Source organism: Nymphalis io, chromosome 18 (assembly GCF_905147045.1).
Source record: "Nymphalis io chromosome 18, ilAglIoxx1.1, whole genome shotgun sequence".
NCBI lineage: Eukaryota > Metazoa > Arthropoda > Insecta > Lepidoptera > Nymphalidae > Nymphalis > Nymphalis io.
The window spans coordinates 8,606,022-8,630,705 of NC_065905.1; the positions used below are offsets into that span (position 1 = coordinate 8,606,022).

Sequence of the window (24,684 nt, forward strand, 5' to 3'; positions counted from 1 at the left end):
AGGTACCACCCACTCATCAGATATTCTACCGCAAAACAGCAATACTTGATATTGTTGTGTTCCGGTTTGAAGGGTGAGTGAGCCAGTGTAATTACAGGCACAAGGGACATAAAATCTTAGTTCCCAAGGTTGGTGGCGCATTGGATATGTAAGCGATGGTTGACATTTCTTACAATGCCAATGTCTAAGAGCGTTGGTGACCACTTACCATCAGGTGGCCCATATGCTCGTCCGCCTTCCTTTTCTATAAAAAAAAAAAAAAAATGTAAGAGCTGGTACGCTGTCCGTATTTATTATTAGTTAAATACAATAAACTTGAACTTTGTGTTCATTCTGGGTCCAGCACTCATTGCTTTTTCCTAACTAACGAATATTTATTTGGGTAAAAACAATAAAACAATGACTTATTTTAACATAATTTTGTACATATATCAATAAATATCTTTAAAACTTAAATTCTAACAAACTACCCTATAACTTTAATAATAATAATGAATATACTAGATGAAACTAAATATTTAATCCATTTTTCACTACTTATCGACCACACTCGTTACATGACTGAATAGTCCAATCTTGCTTCATCTTGTCCAGCTAAAACTTTATTGATAATATTCGCACAGTCTTTATTATCAATTATACTGACATGGTTACCTTCTACTAGATGAACGGTCACGGGACCTTCAGTGTATTTGTCCAGACCATAATTTTCTTCAATCACCAAGAATTGTGGATTAACATCCGGACGCATTAGAACAATTGGAGCTTTGATCTTCTTCAGTTTGGCTTGACCGAGGATCATTTTAAAACGATCGAAACTTGAGTATGCAATCGATTTTACGAATTCATCTGAATATTTAAACTGAGCAGGGGATGCTGTTATAGCATATTTTATTTTCTCATCAAATGAATTGATTTCTTTTAGTTTCTCCATGAGCGAGCTACTGACGTCGTTTTTCGGAGAAATTATGTCTATAAAATGGCAAATGAGGCTGTTCTGTAACTGAGCGTCGCTCGTACTGGACAATTTCGTGGTAACCATGCTATATAGGAATTCCGGACTGCCATCTAAGCAGAATAATTTGCCATTGTAACCTGGAAATTTTGAATTCTCAAAAATATGTTTTTTGCAATCAAGCATCGATTGCAAAAAACATTTTTTTGAGCTGAATGAGCAACGAATTGAGATATGACTACAACATTATTTACTAATTCTGACTTTCGCGTTATCAATTGATTAATGTATAAGAATAAGTACAATTTTTTTTAAATACAAACCTTCACTTTCCAACATGCTTGCCAGTATTAGCATGGGTAAGGTACCGAAACTGTATCCGAGAAGTATGTATGGACTTCCAGGAGCTAATTTTAATTTTATCGTCTGAAACAAAATTTGGGTAATAAGATATTTATTTATTTTTAGTATTTAAGTCGTCAGTATAATTAATAAATTCTTAGTAAACCTTATGCAATCTATTGACTAAGGTGTCCAAGGTATCTTCCTTATTTTCATAGCCGTACTGCAAGGCACAAATCTTGATCTTAAGCCTACGACATAAGGCCGCCATTTCTGCAGCGCAACCTTCTATACCGGGCAGCACGAACATTATCAACTCATTTTCTTGAAGTGATACGTCAGTCTGTAATTTTTTTTAATAATGTTAAATATTCAATGTTTGTCATTCTTAATGTTTGTGCTTTTTTTTTGTTTTTTATTCATTTATTTAATTAGGAGATAAACTAATTTCCTGGAACCACTAAATTTATAAATATCGTACAGCCCAGACCTAATATTGATGATTTTAATTGCTATTTAATTTCATTAGATACGATTATTAAAAGTAGTAAAAGATATACGCAAACTAGAATGTATTGTTATCCTTGTTGGAATTCCGCAAAAGATATAATTTCCTTACCTCGAAGCTATCGTTAACCATAGACGGCATGTATATAAAAGGTTCAGATGCCAAATTTTCATCACCAAAGTTTCTCATCAGAACTCGGAGACCAGCCGTCTTATTAAGGATGAAAGGATGTGATGAAACTGACGTCGATGATTCCGCTTTTTTTTTTAATGCTATTTCTTCTAACCTGTACACATATGTACAATGTATGTACAATTCATGGTGAAATTATGAAGCTCAGTCATTTATGTTATGTAATATATGTGAGGATATGTAAGAATATAGAGAGGTGGCTTTAAGTTGAAGTTATATGGTTTAAACAAATTAAATATATAATGAGCAAAGAATCAAATGGAGAGAAAGAGTAATCTACCTCGCTAATGTCAAGGATCTGATATCCTGCGCTGTCAGGAAAATCTCGAATTCTCGCTCTAAGGTCTGTTTGATCTCGACCGCCATCATACTGTCCATGCCCAGTTCAGCAAAACCCACTTGCTGAGATACTATCTTTAAATCTTTGATACCTAGAAATTAAAGAATATATTACAGTTGAGGTGCGAGAGATTCAGTATATTTTTTTCTCAATTAAAAACAACTCCCATTCCTAATTAATATTTGTAAAGTTTGTTGGATAACTCTCTAACCTTAAGCGTAATTTACAAATTTTGATTTTATGTTTTATGTAACTGCACCTATTCTGTAATTTTGCGATTTAACAGAATCTGTGTTTATTTATGAAATGAATTTATGAGTATGCGATGTTAATATTAACTGAATTATGTTTAAATATTTATTGTATTTATGTATATATTGCAATTTTCTTGCCCATAATCTGCGCAACAGCATCTACGACGTTTTTATATCCAGAACCTCCAATCTTTTTTTCAGCTACCACTATTGAGGACACAATCACGGAATCCTGTTTCAAGAACTTGTCGAGAGTGAGGAGACAGGAGGAAATTCTTTGTTGGAGGGTGCCACCGATCTCTAATTGGACGTCTTCATCTTGCATGTCTGCTACGAGACCCACCTACGAAAAAAAATATTAAGATCTCTTAAGTGTTGTAATCAGACTGATATAAGAATTACAGTACAAATCAATAATATAATATCATTAAAAGCTCGAAACTGAGAGCAGTCTAGATCTATGTTGCATATGTTAGTTATGACACAAGCGTAACGCCTAAAAGTACAATATAAACATTATTATCAAAAATGTAATCAAATTTAACCACATCGCCCGTTTTGTGACACTCACATCTCCTATAGCACCCCACTGTACAGCGAGCGCGGGGAGGCCGAGCTTCTTTCTCCTTTCACAGATCCTCTCCATCACGGAGTTAGAGAAACCATAGTTGGTCTGACCAGCGTTGCCGCGACCGCAAGATACGGACGAGAATATGACGAAGTCCCTGGTGGATACCGAAAAATGATTACTTATTATATTAATGACGCTCAGTCATCTCATTTAAGGGTTTAAACCGCATACCGAAAGGACGAATTAATTATATGGCTAGAAATAAATGTTTAGGTCCAATAAAACAATTATTTTTGATATTTTTAATTTAACTAAAAAGGTAATGGTAGAAAACTCACTTTAACTTAGGGCACATTATTTGTGACAGTTTGTCCAAATTCATCGTAGCCAGTGCTTTAGGAGCGAATGATGCTTTAAAAGACTCTGGGGTCTGATTCTGGAAAATTGAATCTTTCAATGTCACAGCCAAGTTGAATATCGCCTGAACGTCTCCCATAGCGTTCGCCATCTTCAGCATTTGTTCACATCCTTCCTCTGTTGTGACATCATGAGTTGAAATTTGTACATCAGCTCCATAGCCCATCCATGCTCTACTTAAAGTTAAATTTTATCAAACACAAACAAGAAAAGTAAAAAACAAGTAACGTATTAAGATCTCACTGCTAGCCTATGAAATATCTTTCATTAGCGATAAAATATAACTAAATACTTTTCCTATTGCCTTTTTAGAATTATTTTGCACTTCAAATACTGCAACGTAAAATAATTTTTCCATTACGAGTAAGAAATGTTGATGTAATAAATAAGTAAACATTACTTACCTAATCCGAGATGATTGATAACCATTACTGATTCCCTTTCTTGAGGTGAGTAGCACTTTCCTGGCTCCTCTCATGATGAGCCAATCTGCAAGCTCGAGACCGAAGCCGCCTAGACCTCCCACCACAATATTCACTAATTCTTCATCACACATGTATCTATAGGATAAATATATAATCTTGTAGTTAAACGAAATTAATTATATAACATATATTCGTTATCATTCATTCATATTCAAAAACACATAATATGATGCAGGTACAAAAGGAATTGAAAAACACGTGTGAAGTCAAGTTTTAGGATTTTGGAATTCGGTGAAGTCGGCTTAAGGTTACCATATATTTGATGAACTCAATCCTCGCCCAAAATATTTATTTTACAGATACTTTGATTAGCGCGATTAGTAAATCTAAATATTATTTATTAAAGTAGGCTCATAAAAGCACTTTTGAATCGTCTATTACTTGGGATATTATAGGTAGCCAAACGAGCAAATGGGCTACCAGATGGTAAGTGGTCACCAACCCAGACGAGCTTGCACAAAGCCATACCATCAGTAAAACTTATTCTAGCGCGTTAAACCACCAATGAAGCTTGATAGATAAGGTCAGGTCACATTATTTTTGATTTATATTGATAAAAATGAGTTATTGCTTATCAGTCTTTAGTTAAATACCTAGGAACAGCTTCCATGCATATGCTCTTTGATTTTGTAAAACGAACGCCTCGTTCCTCATCACGAATTTTAATAATCACCTGAAACATTTATTTATGAATAATGTACTATTTGCTTACGAGAGATTTCTGTCTCAAATGTGTTTTCCACCAAAAACTTCGAAATACTTTTAATTAATTCTACTGGGTTTAGAGTCAGTGAGGTATGAAAAACCTAAAAGAAAAGTTCTAAGTGAAAAATCGACATTGATAACCACCACCATTGATAACCAAAATAGATTAACCACAAGTTTCTGTTGTAAATTATTATTATTATTGTGTTACTCAATTATTGCCATTTTTAAGGAGTCTTATGTATTATTTATGTTAATAAATAATATATAAATAGCATATAACAAAAATAATAAAATTGAACATATTTTTGGTCGAATCAAATTCCAAATGATTTTTGTACTTACCTTTCCAATATGTTTTCCAGAGGCCATATATCTGAATGCGGTCTCGATTTGATTTTTCTCAAAAATGCAGTACGTAAGTGGACGGACAGCGCCGCTCATAATACCAGTTAACAGTAAATCTGGAAGGGTCTGTTCAAAGTTTTATTATTTATAGTAAAAACTTATAGTTGTAATCATGCTAATTTTACAAAACTATATTTTTTAAATAATACCTTTCTAAAATCATCGCCTTGGTCGTAGATGAAGTCCAACATGATTCCGTGGAAGGAAATTTCTTTGTGGAAGGCGGACATGCCGATGAGTGTGTTGTTGCCGATGTCAAACTTTCCGATTTCTAAGAAGCGGCCGCGATATCCGAGACAGCGAATCGAAGCCTGAATAAGAAATTAAATTGAATTCCATTTAGTTTTGGTCACTTTGTTCACATATATGCTGAATATTAATATATTACCTTTGACGAGAATTGAAAGCAAGTGAAAGCAAAGCGAATTTACGGAAAACCCGTTTTTGCTTTATGATTGAAGTCGGGGGATTCCCGTCAAGAAAAAGTTCTTTGCGATATTTATTCGACTCAAAACTTTGTATTGTGATATTATTATTTTATTATTAACTTTTTTGCAACTCTCTCTAATCAAAGATAAAGAATCTATTTCAATTATTCAAGTAACAGTTTTTTATAACAATAGGAACATCCCCTTTTAGGGAATTAACTACTATTTTAACATTATTTTAGTAATTTGCCCTTCCAACGATTAAACAAAGTTTATGATGGGAATTGTGACAATAGCCCAAGCTTCGGAGCTGGGACCTGCGTGCTTGTGCGTTTGGCTCGTAAGCCGTAGCGCTATAGGTTTTTATATGGTTTTGAATTACTTTTATATTTTTGTATTTCTAAGAAGGTTAGGTAAGTATGTTTAGTATAATTAATTATTTTAATTGGGTTTGCTTATATTTAAGTATTTAACTTAATTAATAATAAAATGGTAGGCGCACTTTGAAATCACGGTCTATCGTTTGGCGTGGTTTGGCCTTTAAAAATTTAGCATAGGTCCTACCTCCAGAAGCGCTCGCGCAGTACTGAATTCGACTGCCCATCGCATTTTGTAGCATTTGTTTAGCACAATATGAACGCACTTTTGTTGTGTGACATGACCTTGGGTCACTGCCATTTCACTCTACTGTAAGCCGCATAAAAGAACTTCGTTCCAAAAAATGATAGGAATTAAAATAGTATTTCTAACAGTATATAACAGCACTCGTAAAAATCATTAATTAACTTTTTATACACTATAATCCTATATACTAAATTAGTACTTAAAGTATTATTAGTATTCAGTAAAACTTCAGAAAATAATAAATAATCAATAAAAAATAACAAACTAAACGTTCAGTATCTAAAATAACAACAATATGACACTCAACTCAATTGATATAACATGTTAGTAAATATGTACACGACGTGTAGAATACAATTTTTTTGGATCACAAATTAGATATGATTTCTTGTTTAAATATAACAGAAATAAACATTGCCAAATACCTGTAATTTGTCATCGGCAAGAGAATTGAGTACCAAATCTACTCCCTTTCCGTTTTTTTCTTTCCTGACCATGGCTTCGAAGGATATGTCACGAGAATTACCGATATGGTTGTCTGTGAAGGAGACGTTAGAGCTTAAATCGGGATTTCCATACAAATAAAATCCTACTCTAAATATTTTCATGCTAACTGGTTCTTGAGTTACTACAGATTTACATAATTATAACCACAAATCCCCAATAACAGTCATTTTTTGGTCTCTTTACACTTACCATTTTATTTAACGAAACGATTTTAAGGAAGAAAACCAATATTACCTTTAAGTTGAGGGAAAAGTCTTTTTATGAAGGCTCGTTTCTCAGGAGTACCAACAGTAGTGAACACTTCGCATCCGAAGTGAAGAGCCACGCTGATTGCAGCTTGACCAACACCACCAGAACCCGCATGGATCAATATTGATTCTCCTTTTTGGATCTTGCCTACCATCACCTATTCAAATGCATTAAATATAATTATAGAATAATATAAATATCTTAAATATAATCTGTTAAGATAAGAACTCTTATTAGTGCATTACATATCAGTTTTTACCTGCAGTGTCGGAAAAGAATCATTAATCAGTAGGTTGTATTAGTATGTTGTGGCTTTTGTAAGCACAAGAATTCGAAAGCTATGTAACCAAGGAGGTAGTTAAAAACAAGTGATAACTCACTTACCAAGCCATAGTATACAGTTCCGTATGCCACAGGCACACTTGCAGCTTCTTCGAAAGTCCATTCGTCAGGGAAGCCCCATAAGAGCGCCTTATCTACTACCAACATGTTAGCCATACCGCTATTCCTTACCATGCCCATAACTCGAGTACCACTGAATTAATACGTTTTAATTTAAAACTATTTATAAAATAACAACAAAATATCACTAAAGACGAAATTGAAGGTAATCCGCAATAAGTCATTTTACGTTTTAAATTTAGAACTCACTTGCACGTTCTGCCAACGATTTCAAACCCTTGTACGCACTCTTGCGCAAGCCTGCCTTTTGCGACGGCATCGACCGACACGCGCCCCATTGCCGTCATTACGTCGCGGAAGTTTAAAGCCGTGCAGTATACCTACATAGAAAAATATAACCTACTTTTTACAAAAATAACATTTGCAACCAGGCAAATATATATTCAACGTCCTATTATATGGCCTCCCTAACTATATAATCATAGATACATATACCCATAAATGTAATTTCTTTATTTTAATAAAACAAAGACACAAAAATCACTGTACATACTAACGCTCAGAGACACACAGCCACACACACTTTTTTAATAACCTTGTAATTACAATGGCTCACCCAATCTTCAAATTATCATTTAATATGAGTATTACAAAAATTAGTAGCAGGTTTTTTTTTATAAAATATGTAGCTTGAAGCGACAGTACATAACACATCCGACTACATTCAATATTAAAAACTTATGTAACATCTTATTACATGTTTTACTTACATTTACAAGAATATTCCCTGGGTTCTTACAAACTTGATTAATTCTGATGGGTCCCTCCAGCCAGGTCAGCGAGGAGAGGTCTCCAATAGTGACCGTGTTCACGTAGGCGTGGTGGGTCTTGACTGTATCTAAGTCACCGAGGAGTAAGTGACGGTACGTGCCCCATTGACCCTGATTATAAAAAGTATATTTTACACGATTTTTATAAATTGCTTTTTAAATTTATCGCCAATCACTAAAAGTTCAATTTAGTTTATGTGGTCGAAGTAAGTGGTAATTGTAAGCGCGTACGAATCGAAACATTTACGATGTAAAGAACACTAAATATTTTTACAGTCCCATTATTTTTGGGTAGTGGTTATTAATCAACATTAAAAAGCCCATTTGACGATTTCAATAGCTTGAAAAAAAAAACACTATATCAATTAATTTAAATAAAAAAAACAGACAGTCTTATCTTGCTTAAATCTTATAACGTTTTGTACTTACGTCTTGATAAACATTGATAGCCAAATCCATATTCAACTGCTCTTCGTAGAATTCTAAATCTGGGTGGAATGGTGGAGCTGAAGGATCGGCAATTAATAGACCATATATCGTTTCACCTCCAGGTTCCTTTCTCAGACAGTTAATTAGACCTAATAGTCCATTCACAGGCTCATTTTGGCTATATAAAACCACTTTTTGTCCAATATTAAGACCTTGCTTTACTTTGTCTATCCAATCATATGTTTCATCGCTTGAGATGATATTGATAAATTTAGCTGGCTTTACACGCTCTCGTTTTCTGAAGAGGACCACGTATTCGAGACCAGTATCTTGTATGGTTATGATGTCGTATATTTCGGAGTAATCTTTTGGATTAATTGGTTCTTTTTCACGGCTCATGATAAACCCTTTGTCGCATAGAGATGCAAACGCATCTTTAAGTATCTACAGATAATGAACTTATTAAGTTATTATTTAAAGTAGTAGTTAAAATCTTTTAGCTTACCACAGTTAAAAACAAGATTTCTTTTAGATCAAGCTAATGAACCAAGCTATAAGAGTCATACTTACTTCACCTCTCTGGAGCAGATTAGCACCAATAAGTACTAAAATATTGTTTTCTCCAATAATTTTCTTATTTTTTTACAGAAATATTTGATGGCAATTCGATAAGATCCTCACACAAAACAGACAATTCAGCTTGTATCAACGGTAGGTCACCTAGGACGTCTGCTACTTTATCCAGTATAGGTTCAAATCCAGCAGTTTTATATTCATCGTCAACAATTTCAATGCTTTTAAATTTGTAAATTTGCATGTTTTCAAGAATAAGCTGAACATTGCTTCGGAGAATATCTTCAATCTAGAAATTATTTAGTTTAGTTTTGTTATAGATATCTTAAATTTGACAAAATAATACTTAAATAAAAAAGTGCCCGTAACGACTAATTTTAAAATATTTGTAATAAAATGTTTATCCTAGTACCTTCATCTTAGACTTTCCAAAGTTAGGGATGAATATGTTTTTTTCTAAAACTGGTACGCCGAGAGGAACCCTTCTTGAAATTGGTGTGGCGTGTAAACCTCGAATTTCTACACCACCAGCTCTGGCGAATAAGAAAAATAATTAAATTATTTCTACGATAATAATATCAGAACATTGTATTTAAAAAGGATCAAATATAATCTTGATATATTATTATAAAATTTATATATTTTTTTCATTTAATTAAGGATTTTGCAAGGTTACCTGATAACGTCAATAGTAGGGTTAACTCTAATCTCAAACGCTTGGGTCGTAGGATTAGGGTTCATTTTCGATATAGCGTCATAGTGCATATTAACATCAATACATAGTTTATCAATCCTGGTAGGCACGAAAAGTCCTCGGGTGTCATTACCAATGATCTTCATCTGCATCATACAGTCCAAAAATGTGACCCAGTTGTTGACCCAGGCCAACCAACCACGGGTGCCCTCCACGTTACTTTTGATTACACCTCGGAAGTAGCCGCTGTGAATAAAATGAGCTTAATTTATTGCTTAAAAAAAACTCAAACATGCATACTGCGTTTTCCTTCATGAAAATATTTTAACATAGCCGTAGCGATTTCTACAACTAACTGGATATTTTTGAAATAACAATCTTGTTCTCAAAATACGTCTACTAAAAGAAGACTATGAAATACTACATTATATTTTGCGGATAGGTATTTCAATTGTATGAAATTTATGGTAGGGTGGTGGGTATTTACTGGTGGTAGAAGTTTGTGCAAGCTCGTCTAATAGGTACTACCCACTCATCAGATATTCTAGCGCTAAACAGCAGTACTTGGTATTGTTGTGTTCCAGTTTGAAGGGTGAGTGAGCCAGTGTAATTACAGGCACAAGGGACATAACATCTTAGTTCTCAAGATTGGTGACGCATTGGTGTTGTAAGCGATGGTTAACATTTCTTACAATGCAAGTGTCTATGGGCGTTGATGACTTACCACCAGGTTGCCCATTTGCTCGTCCGCCTTCCTATTCTATAAAAAAATTTATCAATTTTAGTTTTCTGAACTAAATGTATTTGTTCCAGCCAAGTGATGATATGGCTAATATAGTAAAAAAACACTATTTATTTGAATTTAATGTGTATACCTATACTGGTAGCCTCTAAGACGTAACTCCTTGTAGAAGTCCTTTGTAAGTAGATGTTTAACATTGAGTCCTGTGGATTCAGGTTCAACTGGAAGCTCACGATAATCCTGTCCAACGTTCTTCTTTGCGTAAATAGTTCCAGTGACAATGGATGCTCCGCTTTCAACGATCTGTTCATTTTTTATAGAATTTATTTAATAATGATATAAAGATTAATGAAAATTTTAATATTTCTATTCTATTTTAAAATCTATTACATACTCATTTCAAAATAAAATAAATAAATGTGAATTTGACAGCAGTTAAGACGCTTTGGCTTGAGTGAGTTTGCTTTTCTGCATAGGCTTTACTTTTCGATCTTGCTCAATTCAATTCTGATATTTTCGGCGCTCTCTCTGTTTTATTAGGTATTTATTTCACGCTGGTCACCACCACGATAAGAATGCAAAAATTTGGAAAATGTACACAACTGTTGCACAAAAGGCCGGCTACTTACGTCCTCGTCCGAAAGTGACAATTGTCAACTAGCAAGACGAGAGCATTTACTCCCATTTTTTGACAAGTGCAGCGTGTATGACAACCAAAACTAATTGTGGGTTGTTATATAGAATAATTGATTGAAGCCGATATAACGTAAACTAAAATTTTAAGGTATCGAACAATGTAAGATATATGTATGAATATGATTAACGTAAAAATCACCAAATTCAATTGGTAAGAAATAGAAACTATTAAATTTCTTGCCGTCGTCCATGGTGCAGGACGGTGTTATTTTACAATCATGTGAACTTGTTTGTTTTTTAAAGTCAAGAAAAAGCTTTTATTTTAAATCTGCAAATTTTCTACTAATACCTAATGCAGTACGTGCAATGACAAAAAACGTGCCCTCTATTATCTATCCCGTATTAACGATATAGAACTCTCTATTTAGATAAACTTAACATATGCTAACCTCAAAATGTCCACTTCCTCTATGAATCACAACAATGAACTCTAAACTTCCTTGTTTAGGGATGTGAGTAGCTCTTTGGAATCGTACGTTCTCGAACACCACGGAAACTTCTATGAACAGCTCTTCCATTATCATTGCAAGGCTTTCCCACGCCATTAATAAGTAACCGGTTGCAGGATACAGGTTGCGACCTTGGATGGAAATTTAAATACACAGGATTATATGAGGATAAGAACAAACGTTCAATAAATGTTTTTTTTACAGGAATGACTGATATATTACAAAAAATTATAAATCAATTGGACGCAATTGTTTTATACTATCATAAGTTTATATAACGTATGAAGTGTATCTTCACTTTTTATTATGTCATGTTATGGGAATTTTTATGATGATCAGTTGAGTAGTTAAGACGTTAAGATGTTACAAATATACAAACACATAAACAAACAAACAAACTCACTTTCGCATTTATAATGTGAATAAAGATTGTATGAAAGCTATAAAAAAATGTCACAAAAAAGGTCAGGGTATTTTGTTTTCCGAGCCGATGGTAGCTTTTAATTTGAAAATCATTAAGTAGGTATAAAGGGTTCTTTCTATATTTAATAAAAGACCGAGTGTGAGCTTCATATAATAAATCTTTATATTATTACTTTTTTCATACAAAATACCATCAGCCGATAGCAAATATTCACCATCGCTCATAGACATTGTCGCTTTATGAAATGTCAACCATTCCTTCGTCAATGCGACACCAACTTGAGAACTAAGACGTTGTTACTCTTGTACCTGTCACTTCCTTCAAACCGGAACACAACAATATTTAGTATTGCTGTTTGGCAATAGAATATGTATGAATTGAATAGAATGTGAGTGGATGGTTACATACACACATACAAAATAAGCTTGCACCTTTGAGTGAATCATATAGAAACCTTTATTAATGTTTTGTATTACTTGTGGCGGTTTAAATAGTGAGTGAGCCAATGTAATTATACACACAAGGAACACCTTTGTTCCAATAATTGGTGGCGAATCGATAGTCTGAGGAATGATTAACAGTAACAGTGCTAATATCTCCCTTGAAGGTCCCCTTCGCCTACAGACATTGGCATCACTAATTATCAGATGGCTCCTCTTACAATATGAAAATATCCTTACCATCAATAACGTGACCGACCATGAACTCGCTCAATTCATCTGTAATGGACATAACCACCGCACTCTCACTTGAAGTCACCATAACTTTGCCTCCGTAGTATGTTACGTACCTACAGTAAATGCGAAACAAAGATAGTGTGTTAGATGATATTTCTGTCTTTTTGATTTGAAATTAAAAATTTAAACGATACATGTATTTGAACTCACCAATCTTCAGTGTGTTTCCACTCAACCAAGTGTGAAAGCATCGGAGTTCCTTGCGACACAGGAAAATTAATGGTCGGGTAAATATTGGCGAGGTGCGGGTTCAATCCGACTTCGTAACACCTGTAAATATGGCACTCTTTACTTCGGCTCTTATACTTCAAAAACAATTGAAAATCGTATAACTTTATTAATACTTTTGTGGTGAATGATCCAATAATAACGAAATATGCCGTACTGACAGTGACACTATAAGAGACATTAGCATTGATATTTTGCGTTACTTATTGTATCTATTGTAGCTTTTTTTCAGGTAGGCATCTATCAGTCCTAATATTCATAATATTAATTAAAAGATTCATACAGGAAATTTAAGCACTTACTTGCCCAGGGCCGTGAATAAAGCTTGTACGTTGTCTGGGTCATTTCTCTCAGTAAGTGAAATATTAATGTTATCCTTCTTGAGATATCTACGTAAATTTTCCTGCAGGAGGCAATCTAGCGCAATCTCTATAATAATCGCATTGTCAGCAATTAGGCAAGCCGTCTCCTCAAACAGCACTGGATTCTATTGAATAGATATATATTTAGCACAATTGGTTGTACAGTATTCTACAATTATTTAAGATTTTATATATTATATAAAGTGCTTATCGTTCGACGCGAGTACATCTGTTAAGTAAGGGTTTATTGAAATCTTAGAAGTATAACAGTAACTACATATTATAGTGTAAAAACAGGTGCACTCAATATTTCTTCACTCTCGTAATCTTAAGGAAAGGTCAATCCGACACTACGGGAAAGAGTTTTGGTGCCCAAGGCGGCCTTTTAATGGCACGGGAGTCTAAACACTGCTAAATTTCAGATTGCAGGCTACTAATAACAGTTTTTGGACAAAACACGAGTAACGAACGAACCTTGGGATCTGTATTCTTATAAGCTAGAAAACTATAACAATAACCAGACCAACGGAGCACTCAAAACAATTAAAGGATGATAAATGCCAACTGTAGATAAAGAACTTACAAGAAAATTATTAGTGATGTATTCAGCTGAAGACATCTCAGCTTTGGGACCTTTCCACAAATCCTGCTGAATAGAAGTGGAAAGCCAGCGCCCTGAACGTAGTTTTGGTGTTGGAATCACTAACTTTAAATATTTTAGAAGTGTTGACCCTGTTTAAAAATTTAAAGTTCAGTTTTGAAGGCTTAATGCGCTTTTTCAGGTTTTTTACTTGTTTAATTTTATTAAAAAAATTACTGACTGGTATTAACTACGTTAAATAAAACATTTTGTCAACTAGTAAAACTAATAAATTAAATTAAACTTACTGGTTTCAGCGATGTATCGCGAATGGTAGGCGATGTTATTGCAAGATACCTCCTTGGCAAAGATTCCTTGCGCTACCAGTTTGGCAACAAAAGTCTTTATTTTGTCCACTGGGCCAGAAATGATGCAAGAGTCAGGTCCATTGTGGCAAGCTACTTCAATTTCGGATGGAAGTATTGTTTTTATCTGTTTTTAAAAACAAAACAAATCAACATTATATTAATAATACTCTTCCATCAAAATCTTATTTTACTAAATCATAGAACAGTTAAAAAACTAAGTATACGAAGAGTTACAAACATGTGCAATTTAATTAATAATATCTAAGAAACTGTTATGATTAAAATAATTGAAGTTGCTTAATTGAATTAAAAAAATGAGATTATGTAACTTACATCCTTATATCCAAGGTCTACAATAGCCATAGATCCCTTAATAAATGGAGTGTCAGCAGTTACCGAACCGACATAATATGCTGAGAGAAGCGTCTGTTCTGCTGTTAAACAGCCATCTGCGTAAGCGCAACCCAACTCACCCACACTGTGACCTAAAGTAAAAATTAAGAAAAAACATATGTATATATATTAATTTGAAACATCCATTGGCACGCCTTGGGATTAAGTTAACTCGTATCCCATGACTGCAAGCAACGTTGACGTAACTTTCTAATGCATGTTCTCTCTACGCCGTTCTCTACTACATTGCGTGCTTGCGTGGCGCGAATTCTATATAAGTTCGATTTATTTATTTATTAAACTCTATATTTTTATTCATACTTTATAACTATCATTTCAGCATCTGCTGTACGTCCCAAGATGGCCACATTTTTTTATTCATATTCATGAGCTAATTGCGTTGTTTGTAGTAGCTGTTTGACATTTAAGAGCTACTTTGTTTCAAAGATAATTTAAATTTTGAAACAAATATTTCTTTCATTAATTCGCTTTAATATTTTCTGCGGCTGGCCTAGCCTAACATATATTCCCTGACATGAGACCGGGCAAATGTGAGCCAACCTCATTTCTATAGTTTCCTTCAGGTCCATGCATGCCGTCACGACGAATTTCATAGCATGTAAAGCATACGTGCTTATTTTTTAAGTTCAGCAGTGAATACAGTGGCCCTCATGATCTATGTAATCATATAACAAACACCTCATTACTATTAAATAGCTTTTTGCTCATTTACCTTCAAACACAAAATTCTATAATTCTTACCAATAATGAAGTCGGGCTCAATCCCAACAGCTTTCAGAACATCCGTAAGACCTATCTGAACAGCGGCGATACCGATGAAAGAGTTGAGGATGTTATCATGTATCTTAGGGTCAGTTTCAGTTATGAGCCTGGTCAAGTTTATGCTTTTAGACTCTCAAGCCTTGTGGCATCTGGGAAAAGATTAAGGCTCTTCATAAAAGTAATTTAAGCATGAAGTCAATAAATATTAATGTAACTTTTGGAAATGTCGTACAGCACTATAAGTTAAGTTTAAGTTCATTCACACATCACCTAAAGTTATTGAATTCTTTTAAGGAAATAAGGTGTATGTAATATTAATACTGCTCAACACTTAAAGAAATTTCTTTTCAATATCTGTTATCAATTGCAGTCTTAAAATTTTTATTTAATTTAAAAAGTCCGCATATAGAAATTACTGATTACATATGGCTTTCAGTCTTACTTTTCAATAGCAGCACCAAATGCAGGAATTCTCATGAGTTGTGTAGCCATTCCTGCCCACTGAGAACCCATACCCGAGTATACGAAGCATACTGGACGACGGACACCGGAGAAGTATTGGATGTTCTTAGCTAGTGACACGCTTTTCGCTGGAGTCGATTCTGTGTATAAAAAAAATGTGAAATGGAGAATTAAATAAGGAAACAAATATTCGTATTTATTAATGATTTGGTAACTATTACTAAGCTCGTAAGCTAATCAAAACAATAACAATAACTCTTAGTTATAGACGTTGATGAACTTTAACTGGATTTCATTTTGACGAAAGCGAGAGCTATTTTTGTGATTTTAAAAAAAAAAAAATATTGATGAAATTCTTACCCAATAAAGTGTATCCTCTAAAAAAATGGCCACTGATATCCGCATCATGTATCGCGTGTAAAAGTCTAACAAGTTCAACGTCAACAGTCTTCGACTCTAGGTCATTTAGAATCTTAGCTACTGCAGATTCGGTGCGACCCGATACGCAGACCAATCGAGGTAAATCATCTGATAGCATTCCATTGTTGATCTAATTGTAGAAAATGTAAATTACAAGAAGCATTTTTTAATAATTTGGAAATTGTTAAGAATATATAAATATACATAAAAATAAACTGTTACTTTTTCGACCCAAATGTTTTTATTGGTTGTGGGAATTATTTTAAAATGCATTAGAAATAATCTCCCTAAGTATCAGTACTTCAAAAAATTAAAGGTGAAGGTATTATATTAGTTATTAATGTCGGCTGAAAATTGCCAGCCATAAAAAGAGTTAGTAAAATGCCTGGTTCTCCATTTTTAATTACAATTTCATAAAATGTAAAGTTCCGAATTGATGCGAAAATAAAAAACAAGGTTTGAATTCTAATTTCAACCAACCTTCGATCTCGCAGCATTTTTGAGCAAAATGTGGGCGTTGGCACCTCCAAAACCGAAGCTGTTGATAGCAGTCATTCCCCTGCCCCAGGGTTGCTTTTCAGTCACTACTTTGAGTTTTCCCTCCATGAGATATAATATTTCCCTTCTTGGGACTTTGAAGTTTATATTGGGAGGGATATATCCTGTTGTATACGCGATGCACATCTAATAGATAAATATTATTTAACATTAGATTTCATAAAATTCGGGATAACTTGTCATTCATTTTCTTATTATATTAAATAAAATATGAAAAATATATTGTTAAAAAAGTTAAAAGATTCACTTTCTCTGCAAAAATTACATTAACTAAATTACAAATGGTAATTTCATGGTGTTAGTATTGATTCTTACCTTCGCAACAGAACAGAGACCTGACGCTGCTTCACTGTGTCCTAAATTAGACTTAACAGATCCTATCATTAGAGGATTACGTCTATCAGTACAGAAGATGTCTCCAACAACTTTAAGTTCTACGGGATCACCAGCTACTGTACCTGTTGGGACAAAATAATTCTTAGTTGATTTTTAAAAAATGGTACATGCAGACAAAACCTATTAAAGTATATCACCCAATCACTGTAACATTTAAAAATAAATCTTTTATCAGCATATTGTTAGAAAACGCAACGTAAAAATTTCTACAACTTGTATTGAATTGTATTAGAATTGTAGATATTGTATTGTATTTATGACTTTATTATGTAACAATTGTATTGATTCAGATCAATAAATTATTGGTTTTTCGGTGTATCTAATATTAGATTAGTGAACATTTATATTATTATTGTTCACCAATTAATGTTGGATTCACAATTTACAGCTAAGTAGGTTGTATTGTATACAATACTGGAATTATGAATTGAACATTAAAAAGTTATTTATGTTAACAATTATTTATAAATATTCGATGTTTTTTCAAACAGCGTAATGCAAGATATTTTCCGTTTAAATTTAATTTAACATAAACGACTAATGTGTGCCGTTAATCAGCTCCATAAAATACACTATCGCACAACTATATCAACTCTTTATGTTATTATGCATTATGTTTGTAGATGATGCATAATAATTCGTTAAATAGCACTGGTGGTAGAGCTTTGTCCAAGCTCGTCTGGGTAGGAACCACCCACTCATAAGATATTCTACCGCAAAACAGCAGTACTTGGAAATGTTGTGTTCCGGTTTGAAGTGTGAGTGAGCCAGTGTAATTACAGGCACAAGGAACATAAAATCTTAGTTCCCAAGGTTGGTGGGCATTGGTGATGTAAGCGATGGTTAACATTTCTTACAATGCCAATGTCTATGGGCGTTGGTGACCACTTACCATCAGGTGACCCATATGCTCGTCCGCCTTCCTATTGTATAAAAAAACCATTAAATTAAAATATACAAATATTTTGTACTTTCGCATTAAACTACAAAATATGAGTATGATAGTAGAAACTAAATATTGAAATTATTTCAAGAGTTTTCGAAAAACAAACTTGCTTCTTAGGAGGCAGATTTTAAAGTACCTTCGCATAAAAGGACCTGAGTCCTTTTTATTTATCACTTCTTTGTTATAAATTCACATACCTGTTCCATGTGTTTCTACGAATTCGAGGTTGCTGGGTGGAATAGCACACTCTTCATAAAATTCGCTGAGGAGTAACTTCTGCATTTCACCAGATGGGTAGGTGATAGCTTGTTCTTTATACCTGTCACAGTTAGTCTTCGCGTGGACTACTTGGGCATAGACTCTAAGAAAATATGTGAGATCAGGTTATTATTCAGATATATTAATGGCCGCATTGCATATAATCGTGTATTCGTGTGTTTATTCAACTTAATATTACCTTCTTGAATCCTTAGCCTTCTGAAGTATACAAACAACAATTGCTTCAGAACGGGCATAACCATTTGCACTTTCGTCATAGCACTTGCACCTTCCATCAGCTGATAAAACACCCAGTCTTAAATGAAAATATAGCTATTAAATAACCACTGTTATTTAAATTTTAGCTAGGACAATTTTCTTACTTTCAAAATGAACCACGTTCTTCCTACCTAAAGAACTGTAAAGACACGAAAGGATTGAGGCATAGGTTTGTTCCTCCAACAATAGCTGTGTCGCAATGGCCGTCTCTAATGGCTCTGTATGCGTGTTCCAAGGCATACAGAGAACTGGAGCATGCTGTATCTACTTTGTAGGAAGGACCAGTAACTCCAAGCCATTGGGAGATACGGTTGGCGGTCATGCCTAGGGAGCAGCTGAAAATTATATTATTTATTTCCATAAAATATCGTATTAATTTGTAGTCGAAGGCTACCGCAGATTTATGTTTTATGTTATATGTTTTTATCATCCACATCCAAAATAATAAACAAGATATAGTATCTGATATTCAAATAATTGCAACTGCTTAGCAGTAGAGTGTTCGATGGATAAGTGGCAACAATTATACAGTAATTAACTTTCAAATGTTGTTGAAGCAAGAATTAGTGCAATAGTATAAAGTCGTTCACCTACCACGAGTTACTGCTATTAGATATTAAGATACATGTATTTCGTTCAGAATTATTACTTATTTTGGAAGTTTATCATATATCGTTCAATCGATTGTGACAGATTGTAGTTTTATCTTCTACTAGCTAACGTTTGGTGCATTGGTAACGGCTTTGGTATTATATCTGAGAAGTTGATGGTTATTTTCACGAATTTTATATATACGTATATATATATATGTAATTTTTATATATATATACGCTATAATTCTAAAAGTGGGTAAAAAGTTATAAGTGATTGAGCGAATTAAGAGACAAAAATATATTACACTATAAAATATTTTGATCTAGACATCATTACTATCACGGAAACATAGCTATCTGAGAATGTTACGCTAAAAAATCACAACATCTCAGGTTATAATTTTTTTCATGAACTACGATCAGGTTCGCAATCTACTACTACAACTGGGTTTGAATCTCAGATATATTTTGCTAAAAGTGGGGTTCCACAGGGCTCGCTTCCGTCTAGGGCATACAGAAGTACTCACACCCACAAAATATTTCATACTCCTAGCGTAGTCTCATATTGGTAAACAAGCTCCCTTAGTACGGTTGTGTAATAGATATAACAATATCGTTAAATCAATTCCGGACATTGACATTTTTTGTGACTCTCCCTCAATCTTTAGAAATAAGTTACTTAATTATTATAAAATGCATGTTTAGTTTTAATTAATATTTTTAAATTTTTTAAATTATGATTTCGCCCATTGATTTTTATTATGATAATGACATTATTTATTACTTATTTTGACATTTTTTTAAAATTACTGATGACTTTTTGTTACTTTTAATTTGAATTTGATTAGATGAATCTGGAAGTGCTATGTACATTTGTAATTGACATGCATATTAGATATACTATTATTTGAGAATGTTTTATAAATTAATCTTTTCAATGCTTTATATGTATGTTGTAAGTGTGCTATTATAAATATATAAATAAATCTACATAAGGCGGAGAAGGCGCATATATACGTTCCAATTTGAGAGTAAAAGTATTGCCCGTGGATTCTTCGGCACTTGAGCAACAGTGGTTTGAAATTATGATTAAACGATGCATAATTGCTGTAGGAGTCATCAACCGACCTTCTCAATTTAGTTTGTTTGTTGTTGTATTAAATTTAGTTTTAGTAATGCTTGCGTATTTTTTATTTTAGCCTATTGGGCGTGTTATAAAATTGTATTAACATAAGTTTATTATTTAAGTAATTTTATATTCTTTTACCTTTTACTGCACTTAATGTAACGTTTGTGTTGGCAGCATATGTACAAGGCGTAAACTGAAAAGCATCCTAGCTGAGACTACGACCTTTTAACCAAACTATTAAATATCACATTGTTAACTGTTTTTATGTTTTTGTACTTTAATTTTGTCTTTGTTTCTTTTTGGTGAATAAAATTATTTTATTATTATTATTTATTATTTTAATGTTTTTTTTTTTATTTTACATATTGTGAATTTGTATAATAATTCTGCAAATATAAAATATATTCTGTGCCAACGAGGGTTATGCAAAGTATGATCAATTAACAATCACAAACCCTGGAAGTAACTATATTGTAGAAATAAGACAAACTTACCCAATTATTCCGAACCCATTGATGTGCATTTTTTGGTACAACCATTCCTTCTCCGATTCCGAGAAACACGCACCGACGAACACGCCAGTCTTGGTGTTGCGCAGTTCCTTTGGATTCAGACCTACAGATAAACATGAGCGTCGTAAAGGTTCAGAAGTAAGTATAAGCGAAACAATGTGAGCGATACATACTCGTATTTATTAAAGTATTTTCAATTACAGCATCTTAATATACACAATAGAATTTTAAAACTCGTCGTCCGTCGCCACGGCAAAACTGGTCGACTTAATTTATCGAGTGCTGCCTTGAATCGGTATGTAGGGCCGTAGTCTACTTCGATGAGACCGACATGGTCAAGAAGGAGACGGAGGAGCGAAAGTGAGAAAGGGCTGATGCTGCTCGGCGGAGACGACAGCGGCGTGGTCTCGGCCCACCCACAGCCTTGACACCTGGCGATTAAAATATAGGGCGTAACTCCGGGCTGCTACTGAGAATTTTCTGATACAAAAACCCAATAACTTTTATTGACCCGACCTGGGAGTTAAACCCAGGACCTCCGGATCAGTGGCCTTATATCTAGGCACAAGATCATCATCATCAGTTGATGAAATTATAACTATTACTTCGTTTATAAAAATGTAGGACAATAAGTTACCAGCGTCGATTATAGCTTCATAAGTTTTCTCCAGAATTATTCTACTCATAGGATCCATGGTGTGTGCCTCCTTGTAGTGCACACCAAAAAAGGAGGCATCGAATTTCGTGATATTATTTATTTTGCCGGTACGTTGCGGGATTTCGGGGTGAGACAGCTTCCAACGACGGCTGTCTCCTGATATGAGGTCCACCTGAGTATAGTGAAAAATCAATGAAATTAATTTTATATATCTGGACAATTTCAGAATAACATAATATAAACCGTTAATTATAAATTTTGAGCTTACCTATACATATAATAAAACTGTAAATGATCGCTGCACATGAAAGATATATGAGTAAAACTATTACCGGGGCCTTTATCAACGTTTATATGTAAGACGCGCCGATTGCTGCGCTATTGCTTACAGCATTGAGCTATTTCCAGCGAACGCACGTATGTCGGAGACGCACCGCGCTCCCTGGTAACAGGGGCCTGTTAAGCCTCTGTCTGTATTCGCTTGTAATATATTCTCGCTAAGACGGAAAGGGTACCGCCGGTTTTTTAGTGGGTATTCTGATATTTGGGGTGCACCTGGCGCTTTGGACATCGATGAGTCCAACATACAACCCATTGTTCCGTGGGGAAAACGCTTAATGCGTTTTTCCAGCGTTTAAAAAAAAGGTAGTGCCTTATTAAAAAAAAAAAACTGTACATATTACGGATTAAAAAAAATATAACCATATGTGTAATACACATTTCTTTTGTTTATGGATACTTTGTATTAAACTAGCTATTACCTGCGGCTTCGCTCGTGCGTAAATAAAGGTAACGGATAAATGGTACTAATGGATGAGTGGTAAGGAATACGGCGTTTTTTTCATCAATGAACGTAGTGATATTTTAAAGTAACCTAAATGGAATGAACAAAATTTATTTGATGTAAATATGTCTTCCGAGCGATGATCTACGATGCTGCAGCTCAAATGTCGTCATCCACGTCGTCCATCCACGTTAATGCTGTCATCTACAGCAAGTGCACAAATATTTTGACACAATTTCCCGTGAAGGTAACGTTTGCAGTCACAATAAATAGAGACTAGGGCACAGACATAAGACATTCAAGTATGTCGGATAGATTTAAGGGAATGTTGTTTTTCTCGTGGCCAATTGTATGTTGCCCATCTAGATCCGGGTGTGGCGAAAACAAATAAATACTAATATTTGACTAAAATAAAACTAAAAATGTTGTATATACGGAAATATAGTAATATAAGTCGGCTCTTAGTGATTCCTATTATATGCTGGTAAAACCGCGGGAACAGCTAGTAGGAAATAAAACCGTACAAATACACAACGCTACCTTATTAAACAGATTTTCTTGCAAGTGTGCAACTGAGTCCGAATCCGGGAAGTAACCAGAAATGCCGGTGATGAAGATTTCGTCTCCAGGGTCTGGATGCGACATACGGTGACCCGTCGTCGACCTATCTCCTGAGACGATTATGGGTGCCATCTGTCGAAAGTAATTATAAGGTTATAATAGTATTTATTTGGTTCATTTAACAAATATTTACACCGAAACATAAATAAATAAAATAAATTTACTTAATGTTAAAATAGCTAATTGCAGTGATTAAGTATAAGTCTGTATATCAGACATTATCATTTATCAGACATTATTCTCCCAACTACCAGTACTAAGTATTGTCGTGTTCCGTTTGAAGGGTGCGTGAGCCAGTGTAATTACAGGCATGAGAGACATAACATCCGTCACCACGGTCACCACCTTCTATCAGGTGGCCGACATTTGCCGTGCCTACCTATTCTATAAAGAAGAACATAAATGACAAAATGAAAGATAACAATTTGTTTTAATATCTTTTTAAGCATAACAAACTTTTAGAACAATCGATTGGCTCGCTTAATTTTTGTGTTCCTAGACCCCCGGCACTGAGTATGTCACCAAGTGCCAACAATTGCAATACTTACATAAAATATATATAATTTGTACATAAAATATATATAATTTTGAAAAAAAAGTTTTAAATAGAAATTATACAAGTCACTTACTTTAGTTATCGCGACAATTTTATGACTGATTGCAAAATATCGATTTGCACTTTTATATTAAAATGTTCGACACATTTTAATATATTTACGTACTGAATTATTAAACATAACTCGCAGACAACAAAGCTATTAGAATTGACTTTCAAATTTTTGTACTATGGTCTATTCTTTACCTAGTTCAAACGATAATTTAAATGTTTGATTTTGATTTATTTAAATATTTCGTTAAACTAGAGTTGCATGGATCTTATTATTACCATCGTATTAATTGTATATTAACGTATAACTGTTATTTCTACATTTATTGTTTTTAGGCTTTCATATTAGATACATTAAGGTTAAATTGTATCTAAATTAATTTTACTTACCTGCTCTTAATATTGATAGGGTTTGCCATTGGACGGAATGATTGATGAGAAACCTTGAATAGAATGCGACAATGATTGTTAAGGATTTAAAAAAAAATTATCACGCCGAGTTCTACTTGCTCTACTGGTGCGACGCTTAATCCAACAGAGTTACATTATGTAATATGATAGTTTATATCGTTTATATTCTTTCACGGCTAAGCTACTAAACGCGAGCGAAACTGCAGCCAAAAAGAAGGAGTTTTTAAATAAACAATGAACGGGACACCGACGAGCTCAGAGAATACCTGTATTACAAACAAGGCTTTGTCATAACAACAAGGGTGATGAAGAAGACCAACACCACAGGTAGAAATCAGTGCGGTACCGCACAGACCGAACAGAACCATCTGCTTT

The 24,684-nt window shown here is 34.0% G+C and overlaps 1 protein-coding gene across 1 annotated transcript; it reads right to left on the reverse strand.

Moving 5' to 3' along the window:
* Positions 1-553: 553 nt before the first annotated feature.
* On the reverse strand, positions 554-23,363 carry LOC126775686 (fatty acid synthase-like). Its single transcript, XM_050497750.1, is given in 41 exon segments — positions 554-1,095; positions 1,279-1,381; positions 1,464-1,640; positions 1,917-2,091; positions 2,278-2,428; positions 2,730-2,934; positions 3,163-3,316; positions 3,501-3,752; positions 3,984-4,139; positions 4,658-4,737; positions 5,115-5,243; positions 5,327-5,488; positions 6,655-6,767; positions 6,971-7,142; positions 7,370-7,520; positions 7,637-7,767; positions 8,158-8,328; positions 8,647-9,090; positions 9,217-9,288; positions 9,290-9,508; positions 9,632-9,752; positions 9,896-10,159; positions 10,789-10,958; positions 11,741-11,931; positions 12,905-13,014; positions 13,112-13,231; positions 13,492-13,676; positions 14,135-14,283; positions 14,440-14,623; positions 14,833-14,984; positions 15,655-15,824; positions 16,118-16,277; positions 16,498-16,687; positions 17,038-17,241; positions 17,431-17,573; positions 18,655-18,818; positions 18,915-19,031; positions 19,126-19,329; positions 21,211-21,331; positions 21,866-22,058; positions 23,211-23,363. Coding segments are annotated over 41 exon segments (7,224 nt in total).
* Between the last annotated feature and the right edge of the window lie 1,321 nt (positions 23,364-24,684).